This window comes from Cololabis saira, chromosome 2 (assembly GCF_033807715.1).
Source record: "Cololabis saira isolate AMF1-May2022 chromosome 2, fColSai1.1, whole genome shotgun sequence".
In the NCBI taxonomy this organism is placed as follows: domain Eukaryota; kingdom Metazoa; phylum Chordata; class Actinopteri; order Beloniformes; family Belonidae; genus Cololabis; species Cololabis saira.
Genome location: NC_084588.1, coordinates 26,398,721 through 26,418,743, shown reverse-complemented (window position 1 = coordinate 26,418,743; position 20,023 = coordinate 26,398,721). Strand labels below are relative to the sequence as shown.

Below are 20,023 nucleotides of genomic sequence, written 5' to 3'. Positions count from 1 at the left end.
GAGTTATTAAGGGTGTACTTGGGAACATAGCATTAAACCAGTACAAAAGACCTGCTGTCATGTTAACTCATCAGGTTCAATTTCATTTGAAGGACTATTTGATTGGTGTTATGAAGTATCATGTATCTAAATCTCCTATCTCTGCTATTAGCAAAAGCCAACCAAAGTAACTGTGGACTTTCAGTCATCTCTTGTGACAACTGTGGCACGATGTTAATCATGAACAACAATGAAACTAGATTCAAAGTTACAGTGGACTTCATGGCAGAGATAAGAAAGTAATAATGGAGTGGAAAGTGATAGAGAAACCATCCAAGATAGCAAGCATATCTTACAGTATAGTAAAAGCGACTTAAACATACATGCCGATGGGGTTACCTGCTGACCTAAAAATGTCAAGTCTCTGTGTGCTACTTTAACTATCAAACAATTCCTTATGTTTTCCAGAGCTCCATAACCCTGGAACACTATGGATACCTTATTGTTAAGTTTTACCAAAAAGGCAAATATTCACACTGCACATACTGAGCATCTGAAGTACAGTGGATTGTATTTCTTATGAGCAACTATTGTACATGCTAATATTGTTGTGCTTTTTACCCTTTTTAAATACCATATAAATACCATTAGTCCCACTAGTAATTACACAGGCTGTCAACCAAATATACAGCCAGTGAATAATGTGACCCATCCGACTACACAGCACTTTTATCCTTTAATAGCTGGGTTGAGACTCTAGAGTCCAAAAGATCTTCCTGACTGTGGATCCCAGAGGACTTCTTCTAAGAGTCCTCTCAGGCTCACAGGCTATCAGTCAGGAGGAATGTTTGAAGTACGGATGAAAGTCTTGTTTTTGAAAATGTTTGAGCCAAAGCTTAACAAAAAGTGTTGAGTGTGTTATTTTCTAATGAGCAGGAAGCCACTCTTAGTGATGTGTCTGTGTGTGCATCCTAAGCCCACCATGCTCTGTATCAAATTAGTTATAAGCTATTTATCTGTCTGCTCTCTTTCCACCATACTGTAAATAGAAATGCGAGCAGACACATTACTGTTAACACCATTCACACCCCTGGATCTATGCATGTATGAACATAATTTAGAGCAAGTGAAACCCACATCACGGCTTTTATACAGCTTTCTAATGGCTTCATATTTCCCTCCACTTCCCCACTTCCCCACTGGAATCAATAACATGGCAAAAGCCCGCACTTTTCGACTGAAGGAAACAAGGCATTTTAAATAGTGACAGGGGTGGTGGTAAAGGATAAGTTATTATTTTTTACACGAGCTGGCTGTGTGGTTGTGCTGTAAGAAATAAAAAAAAAAACCCGACTACTTAGCGTGCGCAGGAGCATCCTTCCCATCCCGAGACGAGAGAGGGAGAAACGCAGAGATAGAGAAGAGAAGCGAGAGATGCGCTGGATGAAAGTGAGACGGAAAGTCTGGGGTTTCTCCCCGTTTCTCTTTTCCTTTTGGAATAGCAACAAACTGACTTCATCTCGAACATTTCTCCGAGGAGCTGCACTTTAGGACACTTTACTCTGGACTTTCCCACACCGTCCTGTGCGTGTTTTCGGGCTTTGGTTGATTTATTTCTCTTTATTTACCTAATTTATCACAGCTTATATCATTGTTTTCCATTCCTTTCTTCTTATTTTGGTCCGTTTAAACCGATTCCAGAGAGCTCTCAAGGATGCTTGACTGAAGGAAGAGAGAAGAAAAATAACTATTTTTTTCCCTTTAAATTTGGATGCGACTGGGACCTCCTGAATCTTCGCTCCAGGAAGGTTTCAGTAACATTTTTTTTTTTTTTCAAATAAAAAAAAAATCATATTTCCAATGTTTGGATCTATTTAGCAGTCTGTGCAGCGTTTTAAACCTAGAGCGCACTTGTGTCTGCCTCAACGATGTTCTCCTTTGGGAAATACTGCGTGCTTTTCCTCTTGCTTAAAAGTATCCTGTCGGACTCCGGATCCTCAAATCAAGGTGAGTACATAGGTCACTTATAACAAGCGTGGATGGAACTAATTTGCCAATTTGAAAGTATTGTCCAATAAAAATACCCATCATCTGAAAACACATGCATTGCCCCCTTTCGTTTCATGTGGATTTAATTGCGATGAGTAGCCTATAGTTGGTAAAAGGTTGTGGAATTTGTTATACAATCAACATGAGTAAAAAAAAAAAAACATTTTCAAACATGCACAAGCAACAAGGTTACAAAACAGCTCTGCAGGTTACAAAACAGAGCCACATCCAGTTCATTGTAGATGACATATTTATGTCTTCACATTAAATATATAAGATAATGTATGGACAAATATGCAATTTTCTTACACCAGTGTCTCTACAGTAAATATGTATGCAGATAACAGGTATCTGCTCTGTAGTGAACATACAGAAGTAATCTACATTTACCAGATTCATATTCAAAATTGAGACAGAGCCTCCATCATCCAAACTGTAGGACAATTATATGTGAGAACCTGCAAACCCTGAATGCACATAAACATCATCCCAGCTATAGGGACCACTGACTGTTACAGTGAATGTGCCAACCCCTGGCAAACTCTCACAGCTGATTCTGCTTCTTTCTTCCTTTGGGTTTTCTGTGATGAGCTCATGAATAGAAATACATCAGGTTTTGGTCTGTTCAGTCTCGACAGGATCCCGCACAGGCACAGGGAAAATCTGAATGTTATTATACTTGGACAGTGATTGTGGCAAATTGAATCAGAATAACTTCTCCTTTTTTCATATTTATATCCAGTCACATGTGCAGATGCACCTCTATGAAAAACATGGGGCACAATAATGCTATCTCTTCCTTGCTGTACTATCTCACATGGGTTACAAGTTTCCATAATATTATCTGTTTTTGCATCTCACACTTTTCACATTTGTAGAGGTTAGTTTTGTATTCCTTCTTGGAGGTTTAATGTTTAGGATGTCCGTTTTCAAAGATGACAGGAGAGCAGACCTTTCACTAGCTATAGCTAAATGTCAAACTCTCCTCCTCTTCACTTTTTTGTGTCTTGCATGTGTGTGTGCCTGAGTGTGTTTTCCCACCAGGACGCCTGTCGGCTTGTGATGGTGACAGGCTCGAAGAGGAGGGGCTACACTCTGGGGAAACTTGGAAAAACAAAAATGACAACCTGAGGTGTTAAAAATTTAGGAACAGCTCAACATACAGTACTGTGAACAGTTTTGAAGTGACAGTGAATGCCCTCTTAGAGAAAATGAGGTAAATTACATTTATATTACAGATAATGCACTATTTGAGGTCAGAAAAAGTTGATATAATTTTGGCCATTAATAAAGTATTGAAAATTGTTGAATGATATCAGAAATTACCCTATCTGTGTGTTGTGTCTGTGAATTCTGACTGATGTTGGAGCATATGTGTATGGTGAAAAGTAAAAAAAATAGAAAGAAAAAAAAGGGTATATACAAGGGCATAAGATAGAAACAGAGATATATTATTGTTGTTTCAAATAATTGTTTACTAAATAATTGTTATGCAGAAGCATAGCTCAAGCATTAGTCTTTAAATATGGAAGATTGCAGGTTAACAATATATAAATATATGTTTTTTGAAAAACAATTTCCTAAATGAATGCCTCTTGTTTGGGTAGGGGGTCGCACGGTGGGTTAGTGGTTAGTACTGTTGCCTCACAGCAAGGCAAGGCACTTTATTTATATAGCACAATTCAACACAAGGTAATTCAAAGTGCTTTACATCGACATTACAGCGTTACAGCAAGAAGGTTCCTGGTTCAACTCCCTGGCCGGCGGGGGTCTTTCTGTGTGGAGTTTGCATGTTCTCCCTTTGCTTGCGTGGGTTCCCTCCGGGTACTCCGGCTTCCTCCCACAGTCCAAAAACATGCATGCTAGGTTAATTGATGATTTGAAATTGCCCGTAGGTGTGAGTGTGAGTATACCTGGTTGTCTGTTTATGTGGCCCTGCGATGGACTGGCAACCTGTCCAGGGTGAACCCCTGCCTCTCGCCTGTGATGAGCTGGGATAGACTCCAGCAGACCCCGTGACCCTGCAAAGGATAAAGCGGGTATAGAAAATGGATGGATGGATGTTTTTGTAGGCTGGTTTAACAGCAATATGAGAAGAGTTTTTTTTTACAAATTTAGTGATGCAGCTATGTAATATTGAAAAATGATATACTTGTGCCCTGAAAAGACAAACTTCTATGCTGAGTTGATGCTTTAGCGTTAATAAGGCTGTGATGAAGTTGTGCTCATTTGGCGTACATGTGTCACACTGCCTGCTTTGGCATTCAGGAGAAAAAATCTGGCACAAGGTGGTGATGGAGACATTTGTGGTTCTGTAACAAAGGATTAAGATTCATGAATTCAGTGGAGAACAAAAATCTAGATCTAAACTTGTTTTAAGTCAGTGTTTGTTGCAAATGGTTGTAATGCTCTCAAATCTCCAAGTTCACAGAGTCAGACGGAAAGCGACTACTATCATAAATAACAGTTTAATTCAGCTCCACCCCTCAGGCCATCGTTATACAGTCCCTACAGCAAGGACAATCTTACTAAAAACATCCATTTATCTCAACTGCCATCGACATTATTAACAAAAAATGATGGTCTATCAGTGCTTTTAATCTGTTTGCATACCAATACTTTGGTACTTTTCAAATGTATTACCGGTATGTGTAGTTTTTAACCGTTTCCTTGATGTTTTTAACCATGTGTTTTTAACAACTTAAAACCAAGTCAAAGACACATCTGAGCTGCTCTTGCAATGGGACAATAAGGTTTTTCTAAATCTGAATGTTTATCAGCAAAATATATGCGGTTGTTTTTTCTTTTAAGCCAAAGACCTATTTTTTTTTTATGCCAAAATATAACCAATAAAAAAAAACTGAAATGTAAAAATGATCGTGTAAACCTAAAACAATGTTTGTTGAAAAAGAAAGTTTAAATTGTTTAAAAACACTAAATATCTTTATTGGCAGTGTCTGGGGGTAAAAAACTTGAGGAGCAAAACGTGGCAGGAAACATGGGGAACAAACAGTACGGTCCGACAGGGAACAAGGAATGACAAGACCAGATATACACAGGGGATAACGAGACATGACGAGACACAGGTGCAGACACAATCAGGGCAGATGGGACACAGGCGGGGCAAAACAGAAATTGAAAGCTGGGGGGAATGTCAAACCTTGACAGGCAGGCATTATAGTGTTGGTTTTACTATATTTATTTTGCAAACTCCAAATCAGAAAAAGTCTTGGCCAATAAGGACCATGCTAATTGAAAAAAGCTAAATAGAATATAAAAGCACGCACACACACACACACACACACACACACACACACACACACACACACACACACACACACACACACACACACACACACACACACACACACACATGCACACACACTGCATGTACAAATATAAAATAGAAGGACTTATTCTCACATGTCCTTTGACTTTTTTGCATTGCAGAGTATAATATGATCACAAGATATTTCATGTTTTTTCTTCAGCAGTTTTTTTTCTCTTTTTTAAATATTAATCTTTATTTTACACTACAGGCATGGATCACAAACATACACACTCAAATGGTGTTGGAGCTTTTTAGTGTTAACAACATGGACAAACGTCATTTCACAAAAGTTATGTCTCCAGCTGTTTGCATTCCTTTACTGCAAAATATGCAAATATGAAAGACTAAGTGTTTGACGAGCAAAGATGGACAGAGAATATCCAAGTTGTCAGTAACGGTGTGAGAAAACAATTGACATATCTAAAAATGATACTCCTTTAAGAAGGATTCAATTCAATTTGCATATTTCTCCTTTTATAATGCAGAATATCAACCTATTGATGGAATTTGGAGGCATATCAGTGCATAAAGGTCAGTAGTACGAGCTTCAGCAGGACACTTGTGTCCTCTAATCCTTCACAGAGCAAGAATTGTCATTCATCAGCAGATATAGATATATGGGCAAAAGATTACTTTTGGAAACCGTTGCCAAGCACTGCAATATGGAAATACACTGACAAAGGCGATCTCAAACTTTACTTATCTTCACCTAGTGGGCTTGGATGCATCTCGGTGGACCACCACACAGGGAAAATGTGTATTGTGGGCAGATAAGACAGTGATCCAGATTTCTATGAAATAGGTATCATGTGCTCTGGACAAAAGGCTCTATGATGGGATGGGGTTGTATCAGTGCCCTCGGCAAAGGTAATTTACACTTCTATGATGGCTGCATTAATGCAGAAAGCACAGTGAGATTTTAGAAGTCGGCTGCTTTCAACATGACATGCTTTCCAGGGGCACCCATACATTTTTTAACACATTACAAAGGCATTGCTGAGCAATGTTTGCAGAAAGAATGGGACAAAATAGAAGTAAAAGAAAAGAAAAAGCACACTGTTGTACATAGAGTTGGAGTTATATTATTTTCAGAAAGTCTACTCTTTTATTCATCTTTTTATTTACAATCATTTCATGAGAAGAGGTTGAAAAAAGTTTAATTCCAACTTTATGGGGAACAGTGTATTACTGATTTTTTTTTTCTTTTCTTCTCTACATTTTCCATGGTCTCAAGTTTTTGAGATTTGGGGGTTGCACTCGATACTGTCAAAGGGGACTTTTAGGTCTTCCGATTTATTTGATTGAAGGTCCTCATATGTCCTTGATGAGTAAGTCCTTGAATTAATTGTGTCTAGCACAAGCACCAACAACCCTGCAACTTCCAGGGTGAAACCAATTGTTAGGGGTGTGGTTTTCTAGGACCCAAGTGCAGGAGAGAGAGGGATGCCAGAGGCAGGAGTTCTCAAAAAACAAAGGGTTTAATTCCAAAAAGACAAAAACAAAGCGCTGCAGAGCAGGATCAAAAAACACAAAAAAACAGGAACAGGAAAAACGCAGAGGAGACATGGAGGGAGAACCAGTACGGACTGACAGGGAACCAAGGAATGACAAGACAAGATATACTGAGGGGATAACGAGACATGACGAGACACAGGTGCAGACACAATCAGGGCAGATGGGACACAGGCGGGGCAAGACAGAACTGAAACTAAAACTGGGAGGAAGCGTCAAACCCTGACACCAATGTGGCAGTAAGAAAAGTTGCCATTCATCCACAAACTGCTGGGGGGGTGGCTCCAAAAGCAAATCAGTCTCCACTGACCACAATCTTAAAATATCCAACTTTGCAGTAGAAGTAGGGAGGGTTATTGGAGTGAATGTATTCATGTATTAGAATCAAGTAGAATTATATATATTAGAAAAAGAAATATGTACAATTATGAGCAAAGATTTTGATTGCTGGCAAGCATCTCCAATGGCTGGTTGCTATCACTTTCACTACTTAGCACTGTTTTGACATCTGCATATTTTTTGTTGTACTGTTTATTGTACTAACAGACTGGCTGTGGGTTGCGGTTTGACCTGGAAGAGTCTAAGGACTAAGTTTAGCTAAGAGCAGGCAGCTTGTACTAACTTCTGCTAAATGCCATCAAAACTTTGGCTGGTAGTTCAAAGCTCCTCTGACTTGGATTGGTTGCGGGAGCCCGGAGCCCTGGTGGGTCATTTCAAGAGTGTTCCAAGCAGGAGTCTGCTGGGACCCGCAGTCAATCAGCCTACGACACTGGTAGCAGCAGGCCGAGCAACTACCAGTCCCAGTGAAATTCTGCTAGTCCTCTTTTCAGCTCTGGCAACACTCATTTCAGTCGCAAATTTGTCAGAATGAATGTAAAGTAATATTAATTAGCATCAAAGGTTAGAATAAATGATGCCAGCCCAGCTAAAACAGCTAACTGTAACTGAACTAAGGTGGACGTGTTCCAGCTGGCTTTCCAGGCCTAATTATTCCAGTTCAGTTGCAGCGCAGAGCTGTGTGCAGTTCAAGGAAAAAGAGGCTTCGAAAGCTGTTCAAGGAAAAAATATGGTATGGGTGACATCACAGGGGGCTTGTCCAATTCTTCTTTAAAATCTATGGTTTAGCTCTAGCACAACAAAGCAGCACAATTACTTTTTTTGGTGTTGTTTCTTGATACAAGGATTTAAATTCATTCCTTGGGATTTTATCATCGTAAGCGCCATGAAAGAGGTGAATATCTATATAAAATAAGGTAGGCATGGCTACCCATTGCTCACTTGATCAAATAGCTGCTAAAGTAAGTCTTGACAACTGACATCCATTCATATTCAAAGATGAACTGAAATCAGAATAATTTAAAAAGCTCAAACAAATGCTGTTGATCAACCACTTAATTACTTGTTCTAATGTGAGTTTTAAGTGGAGAAGTCCAACATTTCTGAGAACTTCCCACAGCAGCAACATTCAGGAGCTGGTTTCTCTTATACAATTGGCCTATATACCATCTACAGTATGTGCAACATTGAGTGAGTTAGATTTTGCTGTCCACTTTTGTTATTATTTCATACAGACAATAATGATTCTACTCTCCCAGCAGCTTTCTGAAGCCACATATCCTGCAAAGTGCAAGAAAAGATATACAGTTATGTCTGGGAGACCTCAGCAGACTGTTTATCCACACGACTCTCCTCAGCTACGTATTTGTATATTTGGGGGTCCTGACTCATGTGCATCTATGCAGGGAGAAGATAAAACTTCTGTGTCACCCATAAAAAAGTAATTTTCTTAGAGGAAAAGTGACAAAATACATTTATGTGAAAATCCTTCAAAAAAGTAACATTACATGTATTGATCTCCCTTAAAACTGTGTCCCTTAAGGGTTATTCATACAAATGTGACAGATTTAAAGTCCACCTTTTCAAGGTTGCCAGGTTCTGCTTCAGAGGCGATTGTAACAAAAAAAACAGACACTTTACACTTTAATTTAGGGGTTTGAAGTCCTAACAAACTTAAAAAACCCAACATATCACCACTTTGTGACTGTCTTTGGGGACGACCAAGGTCTGAACATTTCTTTCATTCAGACCTCTGGGAATTGTGTTAACTTTTGTAAAAAGGTTATAGTGTGTCTCTTGTAAAGAAATAAAACATCTTATAAAATCCCATGTCATAAAGGTTATCATTTCATAATATTCTTTTGAGAATGTTATTGTTGACGTTCTGCAAAGAAGTCCACAGTTTTCCACAGTCAGTTTTTTTTTTCAGACAAAATAAAACAAGGTAGTATAAAGAGCTATGAAAGGAGGACTCTATTTTCTAATGGTTGTCTGTTTGGACTAGGTGTTCCACATCTGAACCAGCCTGCGCCTACTTTGAGCTCTTGTGAAATCAGTAGTGTGGCTTGTTTGGATGGCTTTAAACCAGTGGGAGTTGTATTGAGAGTCACTAAGGCAATAAAACTGTGATGGTACCCATGCAAAGCTGCTTTAAGGGGCAGCTTGTTTGATTGGGATCAGCAGGCAAACTAGACAACTGCTGTCAGATTATTTCTCGATATGCACAACGTGCAACACTGTCTCATTCCAAAATCCAAATCTTTGTCAAAAGTTGTCATAATCAGCATGCAAGTTACAGTCGGCAAGCTTGTTTTTATCTCATAGCTAGGGATTTTGAAAAAAGCAACACAGAAATAGTGGCTTGTGAAATATAAACGCAGAAAGGCAAAACCAGAAACGGTGAGTCCAAATACAGCTGAGCCAACAGTGGCAAGTATTCAATGCACTCACTCTACATTGCTGCATTTGTTAGAGTGGCAGTTCACTGCTCTATAGATTATTTGTTCCCACATAATTTTCTAAACTGTAACACTACTCCTGTAGTCTGGAAAATGTAGAATAGACAGTTATAGATTATTTTGCTCCCAGACAAAAGTAATGTAATTTGGGCTCTTGAAAAATGCAGGTGGTGTGTGTCTGTGCTCTGACTGAGAAAATCTGTGCATCAGATTTGCCTCTGTACTCTGGCCATTATGTCCTGGCTCCAAAGATATTTGCGATTAAATTATTTCATGACTACATTGCTACATACAGTATGTAACTGTGTGTGTGTGTGTGTGTGTGTGTGTGTGTGTGGGCAATCAGTGCAGGGAGTTTCTGGAAAGGTTTGCTGCTGTCAAACATGCTATGGAACATTGCTTCTGATTATGAAAGATTGTTCTAATTTTGTCAAAAGTCAATATCGTTCTTTCTCTTGGTCTGTCTCTTGCTCCTTACATCTTTCTCCATGTTATCCTTTTGAACAGAGGCAAAGCTGCCTTATTATAATTGGGTCTTTGATTACCTGCGTCATAAAAAAAGCCTCTGTAAATACTAAAGTATTTAATTTAGTATCTCAGAAAGTTTATCTTCTCTGATTATCTAGCTTGATCTCAAAACAGTCTCATCCTCATTAAATTAGCTCAAAATTTGCACGAATCCGCTGTATACTGGACTGGCAGGTCGTCTGAAGATGTTGCTCTTTGGTCTATAATGTCAACCACTGAAGTGGGACGTACTTTATTGATAGAGATTGTAATTAACTGGCTGTGTGGAGACAAAGGAAATTGCACATTCATCACAATGAATTGGCTCAGGGGGCTTAGCATGGGGCAGATAATGGCTCTCTTCATGCCTGAGCCGTGACATACTGCACAGTTTCAAAATTGTTATATTTGAATGTACATAATGCAGCTTTGAATTCATGAAAAAAATACTAATTAACTTACTTATTCAAAAGGATATACTGAACTAATCATACAAGATGTTTCTGTCCTTTGAAATGATTAGTGTTATCAGATTATAGTTTTTTTCTGCATCTACATACAGAGTAGAACCATTGCTATGGTTCATTAGATGGTCATTGAAGATGTGATCACACCTACAGGTATAAATTAATATATTAATACTCCTGACTAGAGCTATATATATATATATCCCTGTATGTTGTACTGCTGTTGCCTTTTAAGCCCCCTTTAAGAAAATACCAAAACAAATGGACTGATTATTTCGCAGGAAAGAATGGGTGAAAAAAAGAAACCAATTTATTGCAGCCAATGTTTTGTCAGGGGTATGACAGTCTTTGGACTTTTTTATTTATTTATTTCAATGCAAGTATGATACATCATGAAATAGGCTTTTAAAATACATTTTCAAAAATTCAGCACAACCCCAGGCTTACTCGATGTTCCTAACATTTAAAAAAAAGTGGAAGGGGAGACAGAACGCTCAGTCATCAGAGTCATCTTATTTGAAACCAGCTCACATATTTATTTTAGGAAGCAGACATCCTTTTCTGCCTTGGATTTTAGGTTTCAAACATTCCTCTTTGATAAAGCTTATGGTTATGGCTATCTTGACCCAGACCTGAGCCATATTTTTAGCTGCTGGGAGACCTGCCATTATGCACAGAGGTCCTGTTGTCACTCTGCTGTCTTCAGTCTCCATGTACTGTTTGCTGCTGTTGTTTTCATTAAAGTGTTATCTTTTTCTTTTCCATACAAAACATAGATGTGTCTCGGTCCTGTCCTTGTTTGTGTCTCTTACCTGTCCTCTCACTCCCCCCAACACTCAAGGCAGATGGTTGACCTTTCTGACCCTGGTTGTGCTGGTTCTCCACTGTCACCTTCGCACTATTGAAGCATCAGAAATGAGTTATAGGAGACTATTGTCTAAATCAAATGAAGCTTATCTCTCTCACACGCATAAAGTATATAAACATATGTAGGGCTGTGCGATTAATCGATTTTAAATCTAAATCGGATTTATTAATCACAATCGATGTTAAAAAAAGGAAAATCGGAAAATCGATTTTCCTTTTTTGCAGCTGGCTGCATTACAGACAGAGCTCGTCTAGTCATCTTTGTTTGGTCAAGAAAATTGTAAATGTTGTCACTTTACTAAACTCAAGGAGGATTTACAGTATCTTTCAATTGCACTTCATTCCCAATAGGGAAATTTGTTTGCTATTTTTCTTTAAAAATAAAGATAAAATATTTGAAACAATTTATTCCATTGTCTTTTATAGTTTTACCAAAAAAATCGAAATCGAAAATCGGGTTTTCAGAGAAAAAAATCTGGATTTTATTTTTGTCCAAAATCGCCCAGCCCTAAACATATGTCTGTCAGGGCACTATAAAGCTATATCTGTCTGTTCACACTATTTCTTATGATTGTTTCATTGTGTTGTTGGTGACAAAAGATGGCATCCTGCCCTATATTCCAGTGAAATAGTCATGAAGTTTGTTTCTAATTAGATTTTTTTATTTTTTTTATTTGAATGCTTAATGTTTCCATGGTGATTTCATTTTTCCACTCTCCCCCACTATTCCTTTTACCTTTGATGCGATTGAATCTAGCACTGGAAAACTCTCTGAGAAAGACTAGTAATTTTCCAGACTTCAGTGCCACAGAGGGCAGATCTGTGTTCTTGTTGCTGTGTCCTGGACTTTCCTACGAACCGTTATTTCATAGATGGTTGAGTCTGTTCTGCTGCTCTGTAAGCTCTTCATTGACAGCTTGATAACTGTTGCATGCTCTGCTTCTATTTTGGTACTCCTCCTCTTTATAAATTCACCTTCCACCCTCTCTCACACTCATTCTTTCTACTCGCTGCTTTCTCCTGTTTTTCTTTGTACTTAAGTTATTCATCTGTTAATTCAACCTCTCTCCTCCATTTTGCAATTTTCTCTTTTCAGTGGTTTTGTTGGATACCACTACAGTGCTTGGAGAACTGGACTGGAAGACCTATCCTGTCAATGGGGTAAGTAACTGGTATTTTTTAAGCAAGACTTTGGATTGCGTTATCTCTTTTTTTCTTAAAATTATGAATTATGACAACTATGACATCATGGTTTATTGAAGAAAAAAACATGCTGGTGAACCTATACTTCAAACCTCCTTCTTGTCCCAAAGCCAAGTTACATAATATTTCTTTTTAAAATCGGACCCTTGAGCCAAAGTTGGTTTTCTTGCACTTCTGTCAGAGCCAGACAGAAGACAAGACCTTTGAGTATTATTTGAAATAAGGAGGGGTAAACAAATATATGCTGGCACCAGGTGACATATTTTTAATTTTCTTGACAGTAGTTAGACCAGTGTGTCAATGTGGGGATGTACCGGTCTTAAAAAAAGTTTAATTACCATGGTTATCAACGAAATAAAGTGTCATTAATGTGTATGACACATTGAATTAAATATAGAGTATTTATTGTGTTGATCTATGCACTGACTTTGTCAAAACAGCCTAGTAGAGGGTGAAGAGCAACAGGTTTGGTCTCCTAGACACAAAAACTACAAGTGGATTCTGAGGTGAAAATGAGAATTTTAAATGTTCTGTGTAAACAGTGTCAGGGATAGCAGCAAGTGATACCATGTACAGTAAGTGAAGCATTTAAAGACAAATGTCTTAACAGATTTAAAGAAGGTTGACTGATCAGAAAATATTTAATGTTTTTTTCCCCCCTCTGTTTTAATTGGGGCATTCTCACTCTGGATGTGTATAGTTCTGATAAACCCCAATTCATGTTTCAATAGGTGGCCAGAGTGTAAAAGAAGGATTATGGTCCGTGTGTGTAGATTTCAAATGAACTTCAGTGTTAGTTTTACTGTCCTCACTGGGTTCATCTTGGTCTAAAATGGCACTTTATTCCTCTGACATTCTTTATTTGAACCTGATGTTACTATCCACTGATATGCTCTGTGAAGGATTCTTCTTGGTTTTTGATTTTGACCCTGGTGTCATCCACACACCTGAACCGGTGGCTAGGTGTTGTTCCCTTGAAGAAGCTCAGTACTCTGCTTTCTTCCATCTTTATGGAGAGATGAGTGACATGTGAAAACCCCATGGCTCACCTTACTGTTGCTTGCAGAAACTCACGTTGTTCTTGCAACACAAAAGGAAGGCAGAGGTGAAGCTGGGGTAATACAGTATCTGAACAGAGGTGCAGTTGTTTCTGTTTTTTAATGATCCACTTTGGTACTGAAAAATGTTAGTGGTACCAAACTTTTCATACATGTACTCCTGCCTCAAACCACTCAAACTGTTTGTGTACATAAGAATACTCATAAATGTTGCTTACAGCGTTAATGCTTTATATGGGAAGTTTTTTTTTTTTTTTTTTTTTTTAAATATGCAGATAACATGTGTTTTAAACATGAAGGTAAATTAGAAATAGATTAAGTTTATCTTGATTGATAGGGAGTTTGCATAGTTCAAGAGAAGCAGGTGAATGAGCACATGCCAGGTGAATCAGAAATTGCATCCATCTGAAAACAAAAAGGAAAAAAATGCATGTTTTTATCAGTTTTTGAAAGCTCCCTTTACCTGCAGATTAATATGTTAGAGCTATAAAAACGGTACAACCTTTGTGGCCCAACAAAAATTTGATCACATGCAATGAAGGACATGATTAAACTATTTTATTCCTACCCATTAGTTCTTAAAATGTTTATTACATCCAATACATCTTCTGGATGCCACAATGCATAGCAATATAAAACAAAATACCACAAATATATAATAATAACAATATAATATAAACTTTGATATTCAGTATTGGCAAATTCTGTCAATGCGGCACGTTTGTGGATACGGGGTTGAACATACTGTACACATTTTACGACAGCAAAGACATTGCACAGGCGCAGATCTTTAGAAAACTATTACGATAACCTAAGTCACTTGTTGCAATACTGACAAAATATTTGCTTATTTGCTAAATGTTAGCTCATGTTTTTGTTTAATTAAATTAACCAGGAGACAATTAAGGAGCCAATTCAAAGTTAAGACAGCTAAGACTTAGGTGAAGGTAGGTGGTCTTTTTAATACTGTTATTGCTGTTTGATACCACTACCATTTATTCTGTTGAGGTAAACTCATTACAGCATTACTCATTTAGGTCAAACACCCAGTTTCCCATTATTATAGTACCTGAACTACAGTATGCACTGCACATGCTCACTGTACTATACAGGTCTTAGTGTGGATTAGCAGCAGTGCTGGGTTTGGGGTAAAAAGGTTTTTTTGTCAGGTGTGATTTAGATACAGTAGATTCATCTAATGGAGCGTCATGTACAGCTCTAAACACTCATGGAATATTTTCACGTGTGTTGAATCTGAGAGAAGCTTGGATATATGACTCAGATGTATCCAACAGCAAAGTAGGCAATAAACGTGCAAAAGTATGACCTGACTTTTCTTGTGACTTTGAGGATAAGGAACAGAAACGGCTCATACGAGTCAAGCCCACTGACACCTGCCTATTGCTAAACGTTTCAAAAACGATGCCAGGTAGCTTCTTGCTGACAGTTTTACAGAGTAGAAAAACTTAATTATGGGATGATTCCTGCACGGATGCACACACACACGATGAACGTCCTCCCTCTTCACTCCTTGCCATCATGAAGTCACTCCTTACAGCTTTCAGGTCTTCTCGCCGGCTCCTCCTTCTCCTGCCAGTCACTCTGACCCTCATCAGTGCATGCCTGCTCTTCTCCGTCCCACCACCTGCTGTCCATCTGCTGCCTGTTGCTGCACAAATATTGTCACTCCAGAGGACATCACAGCAACATGATAGATAGACAAACACGTCACACATTTTTGCACACTTGGCAGCATCCAATGCCAAATGTTTTTGTTTGTTTTTTTTCTCCCATAGCTTTTCCACTTCACTTTTGCACTTGTGTTTATTGTAGCACAAGAAATGAAGAAGAAGAGTGATGAAAGGTACTTTATCGTGGCGCCATATATGATTTGTGTTAATATAGAAGATAAACCAGGGAGCTTCTGTCCATGCGCGATGGGCTGCCAGTCATTCAGTCTTTGGCAGAAGAATGAATGAATAAATAAATATATTGCCCAATTGCCAATTCACCAATTCACCCCTGCTGATCCCCTAACTCAAATACCCAGTCTACAGATAACTCAGCTCCAGTGGCCTCATCAGTAACAGCCCACCATACTATTATGACATTTGAAATGTAAATATATCATTTGGTTGGAAACAGAGTTTGAACATGCCCTTTGATCCAGACTGACTCACTTTGCACGAAAGGCATACAGATTGACTGAGTCACGCTGCACCAGGAATCTTTTTCAGGAAATGACAAACTCTAAGACAGGTTTTGAGAAGTTTTTAAGAATACTTACTTGGGTATCTGTTCAAATAAATGAATACATTCTATTGATAAGCACTGTTGTGATACCCTTATATACCGACTATAAATAAAGTGCTTTAAACTGCGACAGCGGACCAAAATGCTGTTCAGTGAGTCTATAAAAGGTGTTAAATTGAAACATAATTTTAAACATAATTAAAACCTAATAGTATGCTATGCAATATGCAATGAACATATACTAGTTACAATTATTTGTACAATAAAGATATACAGACAAAGGAGTAACTAAGTCAAGAAAAACATTTAATAGTCTTGCAGGTTGGATGCCGACATTTTCCAAGACCTCTTTGGTTTTCCATTTCTTCAATAGAAGATGGGATGATATTTACATGCATTAAATATAGATTCAATCCAACTGTAGCATGTATCTCTGAATATTAAGGAGAGTTTTATATTTCACCCTGACAAATATTTCATCTGGGACTGAGAAACCATAAGTAACAGCTGCGATGTATTTACTTATTTATGACCGTGTGTATGAATCGATGAATGAGGTTATAGGGCCGCTAAAAGTGCAAACAGATCCTTTGGAGCAAAACTAATAAATAGCAACAAAATGCTGAGGTATTTTAAAGGCCTAATACGATTATTGAAAAAGCTGCATCTCTCTTGCACACAGATTGAGCAGCCTTTATTGCTATGGGACCAAGCCTGCCATTGATTGCGTAAAAAAGAGCGAAGCATAACACCTACTAAATTTACATCAAATCAATAATTAATCAAAACTACAGATGTTTAATGATATTTTCATAACACCTACCCATATTCCTCCCTTTGGTCTTTCAAAGACAAATTGCCTTGTTTAACTGAAAACCTCAAACCCGTGCTTAATGTCTCCACCATTGCTGTAAGTACAAAACTACACACGTCTGCAAGTTTATTGGGGGTATATGTGAGTACAAGCTCTTCTAACAGCCAAATGTTTCAATGGGAACTATTTTAAACTCAGACAGAGAATCTTCAAATTTGCATCTAATTCCTTGCTGTACTTAGAACTCACATACATATTATGGTTTTAATTTAATTTTTCAAAATGACACCTTTTTCTGAGTGTGTGGATTGTATCTAAGAAAATGAGACGTTGCTCAAAACTTTTCATGCTCAGGCTTATGGTTGTTGGCTTATTACCTCATTAGAATGAGCTTGTATGCAAAGTTTGTAGAAACTCTTTATGTCTGCAAGACAAAACTTTCATCTGGAGCTCTTTTCAGTGAAAACTTTGATAACTTTCCTGTTAATACATTTTCTGGCTGGAAAATACTTTTGTCACATTAAATATGCAAACAAACAAAAAGCTAGTCACAACTATGCCTTTGCAGCTGTTTTTCAAGCAATCAAAAGACTGAGGTGTAGTGTGTAATACTGAAGTTAGTGAGAAGGCGTTGTGTAATTTGTCAGCACATAAAAAATGAAACACTACTTAGCATAATTGGTTGGAGTAAATTCAAGAACTTGATCACTTTTAGTGTCTGAATTTTGTGGGTACTACATTTGAACAAAATCATATTACAGTCACTTGTTGTCCTGCTTTACAGCTGCAAGATCATGCTGTTTGCCAGTAGCTTCAGCCACTTCTTCTGAGTAAAACTACCCAGACTCCTCTGTTTGTATTGTAAAGGAAAATCAAAATAGATATAATTTAAACGGACAAAACAACAAGACCAGCAGTGCCTAAGGATTTTGCACAGTATTGTCTATACTGGATTTCAACAGTGTGAATTAGTTTAATGAAGTGTCCAACAAAGTTTATATATGTCATGACTGTTTTCAACATTTCAACAGATGGATCAATTTTTTAGGCAAACTATTTGGAGTTTAAACAAACAGATACAGCAGCACAAGCACATAGGTGCTTTGATCACTTTTTTTCCCCAAAATCATGCCCTAAAATGCCAAACCAAAGTATGTGTTTTTCAGGCAACATTTGAGAGTTTTCAAAAAAAACCCACACAGCTTCCACCATGAGCATGATTTAAGTGCATGCATTTGTTTTATACCTTTTACTCAAAGGGATCTTTCTGTGTGCTGAAAGGCAAAGTGATTAGGAGGTGCACATCTAATAGCTTCAGAGAGAGAGAGATGCAGCTCGTCTTTCACACTCATTTTGTTTTCTGAACCATGCCACATCCCAAGGGTGCATTTTTGAAGACTGAGGCGCGTGCGGTGACAAATCTTCGCTTGTTTGTTGACATAACAGAACTCCAATTACTGCTGATGGCATGCAAACCAGAAAAGTGGTATTTTGTTTAGATCCTCAGATCTCTTTAGAGTGGTACTGAAAAGAGAATTCAGACTTATAATGTTGAAAAGACTCGTCTTAGCTTGTATGAGTGCTGCATTAAGATGCTGTTATTTTCAATTCACTTTACAGCAGGTCCACATTTCTACACCTGAAGAAAACCTTGGTTGCACGGAGAGTGCTTTATCACTACAAAGTCGTTATCTATGAAAATAGCCAGTGTTTTTGTTAATGTCTTAGCCATGATAGCAGGGCATAAAGGGGAGTAAGTAATCCACCGTGTCAATAAAAAAAGGACAATCGTCACCAAATTGTGTAAGATATTTCATATTTGTCCATCAGCCTTCAAAAGATGTATATCCTTTATATAGCCCCTATATATTTTTGTTGTTATAAATACTTCCATTCAATTTGAACACTGACATTTAAGTACACTCAAAGAAAATAACTTTTAGGTGGATTAGACAGACTGAAAGAGAGAGAAACTGTTAAGTGAGCCACAGCCACTTCCAACAAGAGACTGCACTTATTTGTTAAGTCATTACCTTGCCTGAATGTAAACCATGTTTCATAGTGAATACAAAGCAAGGTTTTCCACTCTTTGCCTCTTGTTCTCTGCCTTTTCAGCTTTAAACATCAAACATTTTTACAGCTGTAGGATGAGACAGCGACTTGAGGGCAGGATGAAGAGTACCACTGTAATAATCTCTCGTTTGTTTTCTCAAGTCTGCCCCAATTGGCCTCTGTGTTGACAAGTTGATGGATGATGGTGCCACATCTGGACTTGCTGCATTCTCTGTATTTATTGTATTTTTCAGCAGCCATCAGATATGTTTGGTCGTAATCATATTTTTAGCAATCTTTCCCCAAGTGTCTTTTATCCCTGTATGTGAAGTGTTATCATAAAAACATTATGTTGTAATTGATCTAGTTACACATGATAACCCCATAAATATGTTCTTTTTTAATTAGGGAACATTTATTAGCATTTGTGTCTTTTTAAATGTTGATATCAATAATTAAGATTTAGGCTGGGTCCATTTGACAGGTTGGCAGGTCCAGGCCCGTTAGTCTCCCACACAATCCCATGCCTGCAAAGGATGATCATTCTGGAAGACACCTGTTTAGTTTTTTTAAGTTCAGAGGGATCATTCCATGATCACATAAATAACACACAGGACTGTTTGTTAGAAATGGATGAAAAAGCCTTTAAGCCTATCGTTACAAACATACGAGTTTACACTGTAAACTCTTACCCCTGAGTCCCACTTGACACAGCCTAAGTCTAGTCAATGAGTATGCTCCTACTAGAAGTGTCACAGCACATTTCTAGAAGCGACCCTCTGGTTTGCCCTGCAAAAGATACGTTCCTAGTTGATTTTGGTGTCCAGCTGTGACTGAACCACATCAATTTATAGGAGGTACATTGAACTGACTGGAAGTTAGGCACAAGAAAAGAATTTGGTCTCCATTCAAAATAACATTTTGCAAAAGTATTATGACTCTTACATCGACACCTGTAGCCGTGGAGGCTAGGTTTACATTTTGATTTCTAGGGCATACGATGAGAGGTTCATTTTACAAGCTGAAAAACTAAAAGTTTGTTTGACACCATCCATCTTTTTTCCAAGCACAATAGCAAAAGGACAGGCCATGGTAATAAAGATGTTTTTAAACACCTTTTTGCCATATAATTATTA

At 37.9% G+C, this 20,023-nt stretch overlaps 1 protein-coding gene across 1 annotated transcript in view; it reads left to right on the top strand.

Annotated features, from left to right (window-relative positions):
• The first annotated feature begins 1,749 nt into the window (after positions 1-1,749).
• LOC133461048 (ephrin type-A receptor 6-like) overlaps positions 1,750-20,023 on the top strand; it is an 88,635-nt gene continuing 70,361 nt past the window's right edge. The window contains exons 1-2 of the mRNA XM_061741810.1: positions 1,750-1,986; positions 12,604-12,668. Of these exons, the coding sequence (XP_061597794.1) occupies positions 1,908-1,986; positions 12,604-12,668 (144 nt within the window). The 5' untranslated portion in view covers positions 1,750-1,907. The remainder of the gene's footprint in view (positions 1,987-12,603; positions 12,669-20,023) is intronic.